This window comes from Pseudorasbora parva, chromosome 23 (genome assembly GCF_024679245.1).
Source record: "Pseudorasbora parva isolate DD20220531a chromosome 23, ASM2467924v1, whole genome shotgun sequence".
NCBI lineage: Eukaryota > Metazoa > Chordata > Actinopteri > Cypriniformes > Gobionidae > Pseudorasbora > Pseudorasbora parva.
The window spans coordinates 9,569,690-9,583,529 of NC_090194.1; the positions used below are offsets into that span (position 1 = coordinate 9,569,690).

General features: G+C 36.6%; 2 protein-coding genes across 2 annotated transcripts; both read left to right on the forward strand.

Moving 5' to 3' along the window:
- The first annotated feature begins 151 nt into the window (after window positions 1-151).
- Window positions 152-8,357, forward strand: im:7136398 (schwannomin-interacting protein 1). The gene is made up of 7 exons (XM_067433397.1): window positions 152-502; window positions 3,179-3,402; window positions 4,388-4,518; window positions 4,606-4,693; window positions 4,799-4,915; window positions 7,528-7,648; window positions 7,802-8,357. Exons 2-7 carry the CDS (start codon window positions 3,214-3,216, stop codon window positions 7,900-7,902), a joined length of 747 nt encoding a protein of 248 aa, XP_067289498.1. The 5' UTR covers window positions 152-502; window positions 3,179-3,213; the 3' UTR covers window positions 7,903-8,357.
- Window positions 8,358-9,732: 1,375 nt separating this feature from the next.
- On the forward strand, window positions 9,733-12,674 carry LOC137062495 (P2Y purinoceptor 3). Its single transcript, XM_067433364.1, has one exon. It carries the CDS (start codon window positions 11,163-11,165, stop codon window positions 12,435-12,437), a length of 1,275 nt encoding a protein of 424 aa, XP_067289465.1. The 5' UTR covers window positions 9,733-11,162; the 3' UTR covers window positions 12,438-12,674.
- The last annotated feature ends 1,166 nt before the right edge of the window (window positions 12,675-13,840 follow it).

Below are 13,840 nucleotides of genomic sequence, written 5' to 3' on the forward strand. Positions count from 1 at the left end.
GATGCGAAGTGAAGTTTATGTTAGGGTTAGGTTTATGTGATTTTCTACATAACTGAGGCATTGCATCACAGCTTTCATCAGCAGTGTGAACACGACACAGTCCCGCAGACTTTCCCATCTGCTCGCAGTCTTCATCTCCCAACATGTGAAATCGGACACCTACTTTCTCAACCCTTCCCAAACAGTCTTATCTGCACTTCCAGCTGTCACTATAACAGTTTACAAAACAGTCGTGCAATTCAAACTTTAACAGAAGCATCTAACTGCACAAGTTCAGAAGATCGACATCGATTAAAAAGTATCCGTTAACTTGCTGTTTAAGAAAACGGGAGAAGAAACACGGACGAAGGGCGGGTGGAAAGGGAAAGCCGTATGGGTGTTTCCTCTCCAGCAGAGGAAGGACTTAAGTAGTGAGAAATAATTCACTAAACTGCGCGAAATGTGTTAATATATTAAAGTTTAGGTGACAGTCGCGATGTCGACATCAGTTTTCCGATAAAAGGTGAGTGAATTAATGTCATCAACATCTAAAGAAAACAGGAACTGGAGGGGCTCAGCAGCAACTTTGTTACTTGTAATATTAAGCATAAGGTGCTATTATTGCTAGAAGAAAACATCTTGGAGTTTTTTTTTAAAGATGCAAGTAATCATGCGTCACTAAACAACCGGAAAATATAGGCTACTTCACTTTAATGTGACTGCGTGTGCTGAGTTGTTTTCTCTGAAAACAAGAATTTTAATAGCGTGGGTTTACTTTAAAGGTCTGGGATGAAATGAAATTCCCCAGTGTCTAATTGTCTCCTTCATGATGTGTAAACAATGACACGAGCAATAAAACATATTTTAGTGCGTTAATACGGGCATTTTATCATGTAGCCGTGTAGCAGCCTATGTAACTACAAAAATGTGGTACATGTATTCTTTCCCTTTTGTCTCCATGAGGACGTTTTTTGGCCTGTCCCCAGCCATGTTTCCACATTCTCCTGTGTTAGGAAATATACCCAGTTTGATTGCAACATTTTTGAAAAGAGTTACTGTAAAGGCCTAGGCTCAGAAACATAGCCTATCATGTTTTCAACAACATATTAAGCAGCACAACTATTTTCAATATTGATAAGATATTTCTTGAGCAACAAATCAGCATATTAGAATGATTTCTGAAGGATCATGTGCTGGTAATAATTCAGCTTTGCATTACAGGAATTTATTAAAATAGAAAATCATTATTTTAAAAGGTACACTTTGTTAGATCTATGTATTAAAATATCCAAAAAAAAAACACTATGTTATTTGTCTGTCTGTCACCATGACATACCCGCGTTACCCTCGATTTCTGGAAACACCAAAGATGCTTTAATATATGTTTTACTAGACAGGTGAGAAAATTATTTGACAGAAAACTAACCATTGTTATATAGCTCAACAGAGTTAGTCTTATTGTTTAAATCTCGTTTTCATGGTTTTCCTAATATTGATCTAGCTGCAGTGTGCAACAAAGTGTTTCATAGTAGCCGCATAGCGAACTGTTAGGGGAAAACAGTTTAGGACCCAAGACCAGTCATGAAAAAGGAAGACAAAGAGTCAGGAGTGCAATTAATTAAAGTCCTCATGAAATCAAAATTGACCCTGTTTACTTTGTTAGCACATTTTACAGGTTTTAGGGTTAACAATTAATCCGGGCAAGTTAATACACTGAAAAATATTTTTTTGTCACAGTAATCTTTAATCAAAATCTGAAAAGTTACTTCCGGTCTGGAAACGGTGTTCCTTCTCAGATGATGTCAGTTTGACGGCTTAGGCTTTAAAATGTTTAACCGCTCCCCTCCAACCGTTCGTTTGCTATGAGCGCGAGATAGGAGGAGCACTGAAGTAAAACCCTGCCCTCTATTCATTATTCCGTTCCACTTGGAAGTACATCACAGCACTGAAGGAAACTCACTTGCTACTTCCGGTTCACTCGGACCTTACAGAAAAATGAATAGTTTGCAGTTTCATCAGCAAAAGCCAGTTTTACGTTTCACAAGGAGTTCATAGGCCGCACTTCCTCTTTACCAGATTTTGTACATCCAATTTCTCATCAGATGCTGTTTTCAAGGTCTAAGCCACATAAATACTGCAAGTTGGATGGCTCAGAGAAAATGGACAGTCATCATGATAAATTTCCACTCATTGTCAGTTAATCAGATTCACTTATACATAGATTACTTGTTGACGTTTTCACTCCGGAATTAGGCACGTAGTGACCTTCCAGGTCCGGAGCAGACGCCAGCTTCTCCAGAACAACAAGTCCACCCATCTCTTAGGATGCCCATAATCCACCTCCGTTACTGATCTGTAACACAGAATATTTACACAAATAACATTCTCTCCAAGTTGTTTAAGCTCCAGTTCTGACCAGAACGTTTTCAAAAACATATTGATAACATGTGCTGTCTCTCAGTGAGAGATACAGACAATAGTACAGGCAATATTCATCTTGATTCTTTAGTGTTTCAGTAAAAGGAAATGTAAAATGAATAAAATATAATAAAAATGAAAGACAAATCCATATTTCATCTCTGGAAGCCAGGCTAAGTCAACATGTTCTGAAATCAAATTACCCCAGTCACCACTCAGAAACCAAATTCAAACTTTAGAGAACGGAGGCGGTTGTCTGCGACTGCGGCATAATAAAAGAACCATAAAATCCAGGCGTCATCAAACTACGCCTTTGTTTTGAATAAGCGACCTCTAGCAGAACTTATTGTGGCTTTAGGTTGAAATAATATTTCACAGTATTACTGTATGTACTGTATTTTTGATGTGGCCTTGGTGAGCATAAAATACTTTAAAAAAAACAGCTCTAAAAAACTAAAAAATGATCTTACTTACCCACACGTTTGAACAATATAATGTATATTACATTTTAAATCTCAAATTGTCACAACTAACCTCATCACTTAAAGACTTTCTGATAGGATGTTTAAATCTTAAAGAAACATGCTTTAAAAAATAAATAAAAAAAATCAAGCTCAAAAATGTGTATTTTGTGGAGTGACCAACCATGGATAAATGTATATTGTATCCATCAAAATAATTTAACTTTATGAAAGATTTGGAAATGATCTTAATTCTTTTTATTTGATTATATTTATCATTGTGTGACTTTAAATGCGTGTGGAAATGCATGTGCTTTTAGCTTGTGTATGCTGGACTAGCATCACTCTCCAACGGATGGAGGAGAGCGACAAGCATTATGAGAGGACCACAGATGACCCCTCACGCTCTGGCCAGGGGACCAAACAGAAGAGTGAGGAGCCCACCCTGGGTGATCATGACCTACCCATCATGCACTGGGAGGATTTAAGTTTACGGATTGCAGAGCTAGAAAGGCAGGAAGAGGAAAGAAGGACAAAAGCAGAGGTAACATTTTATCTAGAATTTTATAAAAACACTATAACATAAAGTTTGGAATAATTGTTTTTTATGTTTTTGAAAGAAATCTGCTACCAAATTCTCACCAAGGCAGCATTCAATTGACCAGAAATACAGTAAAAAAAAAATAATAAAAAAATTAAAATAATAATATGATATTATATATGACAGCTGTTCTTATTAGTTTGTTTTCTTTTTTCAGGATTCTTCAATGAATAGTTAAAAAAAGAAATAGAATAGAAAACTTATGAAACAATATAAATATCATTAATGTCGTCAATTTAAAGTATTCTTGATTAATACAATTACTAATTTAATCTTTTTTACATCTTACTCACCCCAGACTTTTGAATGGTTTTACGGTTTCCATTAAAAAAATGAAGCAACCATTTTCAACATTGATAATAATAAGAAATGTTTCTTGATCAACAAATCAGCATATTTGAATGATTCTAAATGATCTTGGGAAAAATAAGCATTTATTTTCCATTACAGGAATGAATTACATTTTAAAATATATTAAAATAGAAAACAATTATATTAAATTGTAATAAAATGTCAGAATATGAATGTTTTGCTATATTTTCGATTAAATAAATGCAGCCATGGTGAACATAAGATAATTCTTTCAAAAACATCTACATTTAATCTAATCTTTATTTTACAGTGTCATTGTTACATGTTACATGTAATTACTATAGTAATATCTATAAATTATGGATAATTACATGCGACTCAACTAAACCATACATAATCCAAACCCTATAGTAAGTACATGTAGTTACTTAATATTAGTCAGTATTTAAATGTGTAATTATAATGTAACAAAGACACCTTAAAAATAAAGTATTATATATATATATATATATATATATATATATATATATATATATATATATATATATATATATATATATATATATATATATATATATATATATATATATATATAAAATACCTCCTTGTGTTTTAGAGTCTGGGTTTATCAGACCGAGACAGAATACTTGGATGTTGGACAGGGGCAAAACACCATTCACTGCACCGGGAGCCATGGGCAGATGAGAACGACTACAGTCCCTGCCGTGTTCCTGTCATAACGTCAAGGTATTACGCACATGCAGGTTCATAATGTTGAGACACGTTGTTCTGATGTTTCTATTTAAATGTGCATTGTGTGTTTCCATCAAACAGATTTAATAGTCCTAAAAACCTTCAGCTCTGTTTCATCAACAACAGTGAGAGTGAGGGGGAGGATGACGAAGGGGCATCTAGCAAAGAGGTGGGTGCTGAAAGTCGTGATAGTAGTTTCCCTGAGGTTTTCAAGTTGTATCTTAGGTCATGATTTATGAGGCTGCAAAAGACATTAGTTTTTTGTCATCCTCAGAGATCCTCATGTGCGGCGGAGGTACGTGGGAGTTGCACTCCAGGACTAAAACAGGAAGTAAAAACAGCTCTCAGGGCTCTCAGAGACAAGCTATGGGCAGAACAGAAAGAGAAAGAGGTGAGAGGTTTCAAAGGCATAGTTCATCTAAGAGTATGGTCTGTCTTTCTTCTGCAGAACACAAAAGGAGATGTTTTTTTTAATGGAGCTTGTAATGGGGACTAAAGCTTTCAAGTATCAAAATGGATTCAAAAGCACCATAAAAGTATAATTCGAGATATCTACTTTTGTGTTCCACAGCATAAAGTTAGACAGGATCACATAAGTGTGAGTAGATGATGACAGAAAAGTGGCCTGGCTTTCGGAAGTACTTTTCTCTTTCATGTTCTTCAACAAAAAATCTTCAATAAAGAGTTCATAATCTAAACCAACCAGCTATGGGATGAATCACATAATATGTTTATATTTTGTGTAAGAAGTCTCACCAAGGTTGCATTTATTTAATCAAAATAGCAATAAAAACAGTATTATTGTGAAATATTATTACAATGTATACAATAAACAATACACAACTGTTTTCTATTTTAATCTATTTTAAAATGTAATTTATTCCTGTGATGGCAACGCTGAATTTTCAGCATCATTACTCCAGCCTTCAATGTCACATGATCCTTCAGAAATCATTATAATCAACAAACATTTCAAAACAGTTGTGCTGCTTATTATTTTTGTGGAATATTAACATTGAAAAATTGTATACATTGATAAATAGAACACATTAATTTGGAAAAGAATCTTCTGGAATATAAGAAATGCTGTTACTGTCTCAGTAACTGTTCTCAACCCTGGGGCCACTAGGGGGCCTCAGCCAACTTTCAAGGGGCCCTCAAGATGACTCAAAATTATTTACATTTAAATGTATTATTATTTTTATTGTATAAATGTGTGATTTCTAGACATGTACATTTATAAAATCTTAAAAAAGGTCATAAGAATTTCTACCCATCCATTTTACAAACTGCTTGTCCTATATAGAGTCGTAGGGCGATTAATAACGAATAAACATTTTTTCTATGCCACATATTTTCTTTATGTGTAACATATTTTTAAAATCTCGATTATTAATCCTTCATATTAAGGGGCCTTGAAATCAAAAAGGTTGAGAATCAAAGTCCCTTTAAGTCATAATCTATTTCTAAACGCTCAAATCATGACAAAAACAGCATTTTTCAGCCGGACAAAGCCAATGCGCATGCGCAATCCTAAACGGGAGTCTCAGAACACTGCCTGTTTCTATAGCAACTGGAGCTTCTAATGGTAGCTGCAGTGATGTGATGACTTTACTGTTACTGTTATTCTATTGGCTCTTTCATTTAGAAGGCGGGGCTTATTTACCATATTGGCACTTTCTCCCAATCATAATTAATCAGAGTGCACCCTCTTCCTATATATAAAGTCTTTTGTTGAGAACCATCCACTAATTATTAAAAGGTGCACTGTGTAAATGTTATCGGCATCTAGCAGTGAGGTTGCAAATTGCAACCGCTCATCCCTCCCTTTTCGAGACAGGGCCATAGAGAAGCTACAGTTTGGTAATTTAGGGCTACTGTAGGAACATGACTCCGCAAAATGGCGACTTCACTGCAAAGGGACCCGTGGTCTGTGTGTAGACAGAAGTGGCTAATTCTAAAGCCCTATTCAGACGGGATTAGATTAACATGGGGACATGGGGGTAAAGTCATTTTACCTCAGGACGTCTGTAATATTAATGGCCAATTCGCACGAGATAAGACATCTCAGTAAAACTAGCAGAAGTGGGAGGAGTAACTCGCTTTACGCACCTCCTTGACGTCATGTGCGTATGATGTTACCGTTATCACGTGAGCAAACACACAACCTGAGTGCCAGTCTGAACTCCGTCTCCAATATATATGTTTGTTTTAATAAACAGTTAGGTCCAGTCTAACGATTCTGAGTGGATTGTGCTGGTAATAGACACTTTCCTAGAGCTAAAATAAGTGTTGTGCCTCTAATAAGTACTTTTGATCTTCTTTTTGCTTTAAATGATATGCGGAAAACACTGGACGTTTGCCACAGATTTGTCCCACCACCTACAACGCAACCGAATGCTTCAAGCGCCTTCAAGTTCGCAAAATGCGTGTTTTTTTTTTTACTTTTACACAGGAAATGACGGAATTTTACCATACATTTTTACAGCAGGTCTATTCGAACGGGATTAGTATTACCCGAGGTCATTTTTCCAGACCTTTTTCCAGAAGGTAAAAGTCTCGGTAATCGTTACTGACATTGTCCGTAATGATTACCGAGATGGCACATTCGGACGGGACTAAAATCACAGAGAACCTCTGGTTATAATTACTTTACCCCCACATCCCCATGTTAAACTAATCCAGTCCGAATAGGGCTTTAGGCAATAAAAACATAACGGTTCATTATGCAAGGTCTTTAAACACCATTGAAAACATAGTTGTGTATATAAATACTACACACTGCACCTTTAAAGGTTTATACAGAATCATTAAAAATCTGGAGAAGATCAATGGGATTTTTATTTCTTCAATGTTGCTGTGGTGTCTTTAAGGCAGAGGAATGTAAGATTTCTATGTAATTTGAACTTAATCCAGCGTGGGCTTTTTGTGTGTGACTGACTGTCTTGGTGGTCATTAATTTCTCTAGTATTTATTTTTTGCATATTTATGTTTTATTTTCAGCAAGAAGCCACCCACAGTAACATGAACATAAAGAGAAAGATTCTTAGCCTTAGTGATCTGCAGACATGCTCTTTCCTGCAGTTGAATGCACTCAGGGCGTCACTAAATGAAGACATTCAAGGTATCTTTTTCCTCAAGGTTACAATCTGCAATCATTTCTAATCAAAAATGTGTTATAATTTCCATGCTTCTTTAAACACTTATCCAAACTGTTTTTGCGCTTTTCAAATGACATTGATTTGTACTCGTACACTGATTTGATTTGTGCTTTTAGATTTGAGCTCAGAACTGGTGAAACATCTTGTAGTACGAGACCACCTGCGGACTACGCAAGATGCTTTGCTCCTGGATGTACAGGATATGACATCATTGTGAACGATTTTTGTTTGCAACAACTGCATAACTGCAGTTCAACGTTGGCACTTTCTGAAAGCAGTAATTTACTGTTACTCATCCTGTGGACTAACAAGGCCAGAATATCCTATTTGTTCTTGAAGAAATGTAGCCCTCAAAGAAACTTTTTGCTAAAATGTGAGTCACATTGATTATAGTCACAAGTTTTATTGTGAAAAAGTGCCTTAATAACGAAACCCTGATGGCTCTGATTCATGTCTCATCACTCATGGTTTAATTTTGCATCTGTAATAGAGAATATAATAAGCTGCTGTCAAAGCCATATGTGATCAATGACTGTGATGTATATTAATCATCCTTTACATTAAGCATTCCAGTGAAATACAGTATATGTAATCGTCATAAGAATATAAAATGTCTTAATACTGTCATATGAATGTGCCTTACAACTTTCCTGTGTATCAAACTTATACATGAAAATGAGTATCTCAGTGCTCAGTATTCACAATAATTTAATAAAATGTTTTATTTTATATTTTATACACAGTCATCTGCCTTTTTGTGGAATTGGAAATGCATATATATATATATATATATATATATATATATATATATATATATATATATATATATGGCATCAAGATGTTAGCAGCAGATCCTTTAAGTCCTGTATGTTGCGAGGTGGGGTCTCCATGGATCGTACTTGTTTGTACAGCAAGTCTCACAGATGCTCCATTGGATTGAGATCTGTGGAATTTGGAGGCCAAGTCTCTTTGGATAAAAGCGTCTGCTAAATGATTAAATGTAAAAAACATCGCACTGCGTCCGCCGGCTTGTCTTTTTCCCATAGTGTATCCTGGTGCCATGTGTTCCCCAGGTAAGTGATGCACACGCAACTGACCATCCACGTGATTGAAAAGATAACATGAGTCATCAGACCAGGCCACCTTCTTCCAGTACTTCATGGTCCAGTTCTGATGCTCTTGTGCACACTGTTGGCACTTTCAATGGTGGACAGGGGTTAGCATTGGCACCCTATACGCAACAAACTGCGATGCACTATTATAAAACCTTTCTATCAGAACCAGCATTAAATTCTTGAGCAATTTGAGCTACAGTAGCTTGTCTGTTTGATCGGACCACACAGGGCAACCTTTGCTCTACACGTGCATCAATGAGCCATGGCCCTTACCCTGTCGCAGATTCACCACTGTTTCTTCCTTGGACCACTTTTGATAAATACTGACCACTGCAGACCAGGAACACCCCACAAGAGCTACAGTTTTGGAGATGCTCTAACCCAGAGGTCTAGCCATCATAATTTGGCCCAGCTCAGAACCTTAGGCTTGCCTATTTTTCCTGCTTCTAACACATATATTTTGAGGACAAAATGTTCACTTGCTGCCTAATATCCCACTAAATACCACTAACAGGTGCCGGGATAATCAAAAATGCAAAACACCAGTATTGAAACATTTGAATGGATGCCATTTGTAGCAGAATAACGAAATGTGTAATTTGGAGTAAACTGCAATATGGAATTTTTAGCCACAGTATTGATTGTCTGTTTTGAGGTGACTTAAATCATATTAAAGGCCTGTTCACACCAAGAAAGATAGCTATAAAGATAACAGTCAAGATATATTTCTAAAATTCGTTCTCAATATTAACGAATAGCAGAGTTCACACTGAAGAAATTATTTGGAATCACTTTCAAAAAGTTTTTTTTTGTTGCTTCTGACAATATATATATATATATATATATATAGCAAAATTATGCCAATATAATTATAGTTATCGTTCATGGTGTGAACAGGCCTTTAAGGTGATAGTGATACATAATTATATCCAATATAAAATGTGTTATCAGCCTAGTATGATAAGGTCTGCGGGGGTTCATAAGACAAAAAAAGTTGGAAACCACAGCTTGTTATGCTTTGTTAAAATCATTTGTACTCACTTGTTTAGCCCTGGTATGTTTTACATAATTAACCTATGTGTTGAACATAAATGTACTGAACTGCATGCAGCTCAGCTGACTAACCATTCAAGCACAGTGGATGGTAAGCGAGAGAGCGAGAGAGAGGGCAGAGAGGTGAGACAGAAAAGAAGGAAGCACACAGAATTAGTGATTGAGACATGATCAGTAAAATCTTGAAGATCTGGATAGTAAATTGATAAAGTAATTTGTAAACAGAGTCTGTAGTTGCAGTGCAGCAAAACGTACACAGCACTGAACTTTTCATCTTGACCTTTTATCAGATGCGTGAAGAAATTAATGCATTTTGGCTGCACGTTGGAGTTTCCTTTTTTTCTTGACCTTTAAACAGGTAAGATATTTCATATAGATCTATCAGAGAAGAACAAACATTGCTTTAATACTTTAGTGGGGGAAAGATAGTTGCTTTAAATTAATAAAGATGACCTATATATTTTATATATCTCAATAAAACAATCTTTTTTTTTCTAGTTTAAGTTTTAATAATTAAATCATGGTGTTTATAATTGATATGCACAGTTTTGTGTTGAACTGTATGCTGGATTGGGTTTCCGCTCAGCATTTCTTGTCTGAATGAATGAGTATTAATTATTTACTGGAACATACCTGCAAGAACACATGATATTGTAATACCAAAGCTGCCTCTGTAGTACACAGGAATATTTCTTAAGAAACAAACTCAAGTATTACATGAACTAAACATGGACATTGGCATTAGTGCTGCATGTTATGTACTATGCATATAGATGACTGCATCAGTCATGTCTTGACATAAATTAAGCATCTTAACGCACACGCTTCACAGTTTTCATTGCAAACGAGGTCAGTTAGGTCAGGAAGTGACGCGTGTTGATACTTCTAAATTTGTGAAAAGAAAAACTGCAATGCAAAAGAACTTGTCTAATACATGGGACACAAAAATATTGGGGGATGGAAAGATGAATGAAGGGTTTACGGAACGGTTTGTTACTGATTAATGGAGTAATAGACCAGAAGAGGCCGAATCAGCACTATAGACAGATAAAGTTGACGGGCTGAGTCACTGGTCAACCTGCAGTTTGCTTGGAAATAAACTATAGGACAGACTGCTAACACGAAAGTTCACATTTACAATGCAATCACAGTAAAAATATGTAACGTTCTTCTGTTTTCTCTTTCTCGGAGCGATGTCCTCACAGGATATCCTGAAGATTGAAGAATGTGGTGCTTCTAGATTGAGTTGAAGAGGCGCAGAGAAGACAGTGATGTGGCTTTGTGGTTACAAGATCAAGGACAGCTGATCATGAAGACCACGGCTTCAGTCTCCAATGCATCAATGCAGGCAGATGTTCGAAACCACAGCGCGCTGCACAGCTGCAGCATCGACGAGTCCTACAAGTACGTCATCTTGCCTCTGTGCTACTCCTTGACCTTCTTGCTCAGCCTCGTCCTGAACTCCACCGTCCTCCTGCGGTCCTACCGGTGCAAGGGTGGCCGTCAGTGGAACACTTCGCTGATCTACATGGTCAATCTGGCCTCCACGGATCTGATGTACAGCTTCTCACTGCCGTTCCTCGTGGCTAGCTACGTGATGCGCGACCACTGGGTTTTCGGAGACTTCATGTGCAGGCTGGTGCGTTTCTTGTTTTACTTTAACCTGTACTGCAGCATCTTCTTCCTCACCTGTATATCCGTCCATCGCTACATGGGCATCTGCCATCCGATCAGAACCATCACCCTGGAGAGCAAGCGGGCGGTTAGATGCATTTGCGCTGCTGTTTGGGTTGTAGTGTTCGTACTTACCTGCCCCATTGTCCGGTTTGCCAAAACCGGGGATGTTTTGAGGAAAATAGGGAGTGGAGTGAATGAAGGAGATGATTCTTGGTCGGAAAGTAGCAGCGAAGCTGGAAAAGTCGAGGTGGAGGTATACAGGAACTGTTGGGATGACGCAATAGACACGGAGTTTTCTGAATACGTGCCTTATGGAATCATCCTACACCTTCTGGGCTTCTTTTTCCCTTTTATCGTCATTGCGTGGTGCTATTCGCAGGTGGTGCGGACCATTTTCCAGACGCTACATTCCCAGCCACAGGTGCAGGAGGAAGGTGGAATGTGTGGTGGGGTGGAAGGGGTCAAGGACAGGACATCCGTGTCCATCTCTGGCTCTCAACACGCACCGTACCTCAACAGGCGACGCAAGTCCATCAAAACCATCATCGCCATCACCATCCTGTTCGCATTATGTTTTCTGCCCTTCCACATAACGCGCACACTCTTCCTCGTCCTCAAAGAAACGAAGGCCGCCGAGTGCCAAACCATGCGGATGGTTTCCATTTGCTACAAGATCACTCGGCCACTGGCTTCCTGCAATTCGTGGCTCAATGCGCTCCTTTATTTCTTAACAGGAGACAAAAGCTTAGCCTGCTGTGGACGGTCCAACGTCGGTCATAACACCCACCTTCTCTGGCCTTTACAGATTCTTGGAGGGCAGAAAGAGGCTGAGGATCAAGAGCAAGGCAATTCACATAAAGCAGACGAAGCTCATGAAAGTGACTCAAAATCATCAGGAATAACATAGATGAGGCTGAGAATGCACAAAGGGACAGACCTACTTTAAATGCTCCAGATTTCCTATTATTTATTATTCATTAATATTACTGAGTAATTTCACACAGTCTTGAGTATTGCAGCATGTTTTATGCTAGTATGTGACCAAGCAGTTATATCCAACCACCTCTTTTAAACATTATATTTTTTTTGTGTTTGTTTGTGATGGATATGTGGTGAGTAAAAAAATAAATCAGTAAATGTTATTAAACTAATAATTCATCAAAGAATAAAATTGCCATTTCTTAAGCACAAAATAAGTTATTAATTGCTGACCAGAAGTAAAGTACTGTTAACATGTCAAAATAATATACAAAAGAAACAGGAAGCAAAAAGTTACTAATTTACATCTTGTGACAATTAAACTGATTCACTCACACTATATTAGCAAGATATCATCCTTGGTATTTTAAAATGTAAGGCCTAGTGAAAAGTCATTTTAATGCATCTCATAAGATAAATCACACTTTTTACAAATGAAACCCTTAATTTTATTAATGCTTGAATTTGTAATTCCTAGCATGCACTAATTCATAAGCACCACTAGACATTTGATTCTATAAACTTCAATTACTTTATTTTATTTTGTAAAAAATAAATAAAATAAATATGCTAAATTCATAATATGTAAGAATTTACCAATTCATAAACACCTCTAGACATTTGCTTTATAAATGCTATTATATAATTTTTTGTTTAATGTTTGCCTTAAATGAAAATTTGCCTGAAAGAACACATACTTTCATTATAAAAGGTTAATATTGAATATGTAAGAGTGTAAAACTCATTAGAATTCACCATCCAAAATTAAAACACCAGATAAGTGTTATATAAATGTCATTCACTATGGCGGACTTTACTTAGGAACACGGTTTGATTTGTTAAAATTAGTTAATGCATTTGGAATCATGAACAAACAATGAAAAATACTTTGATAGCATTAATAATATGTTTAACATTTTAATTAGTTTCATGTATTAATAGCGTTTTTCTGAATCAGCATTAACCAAGATTAATAAATAGTGTGAAAATATTTAAAGTTCACAATAGGCCATCAAAAGCTTCCATACAGGTAAAACACAGTTTTGTAGAGCATTACTGATGTATTATGGTTTAGTGTGACTGTCATGCATCCCAAGGTGACTCTTTTGATTAATCCTCAATGAAAAAAACCTTCAATGTTTGCATTTTTCCTTTCATTAATCGTTTTAATTAAATAAAAAAAAGATTAATCTGAAAAGCAAACTCTACATATCTTGCAACAAGGCCAGAATAATTGGCAAAAGAATATGCAGTAAACAGTTGCAAGCCACATATTCACTTCTCTCGAGCACAGTGCTTTACATCTATGTGCAATTCTCTTGGCTACCAGAG

What these genes read in the sequence shown, in the direction of transcription:
- LOC137062495 (XM_067433364.1), top strand. Translation starts at nt 11,163, where the DNA reads ATGAAGACCACGGCTTCAGTCTCCAATGCATCAATGCAGGCAGATGTT.
- im:7136398 (XM_067433397.1), top strand. Translation starts at nt 3,214, where the DNA reads ATGGAGGAGAGCGACAAGCATTATGAGAGGACCACAGATGACCCCTCA. An exon ending in AAGGGGCATCTAGCAAAGAG is followed by an intron (nt 4,694 to 4,798) that starts GTGGGTGCTGAA and finishes TGTCATCCTCAG; the next exon opens with AGATCCTCATGTGCGGCGGA. An exon ending in ACTAAATGAAGACATTCAAG is followed by an intron (nt 7,649 to 7,801) that starts GTATCTTTTTCC and finishes TTGTGCTTTTAG; the next exon opens with ATTTGAGCTCAGAACTGGTG.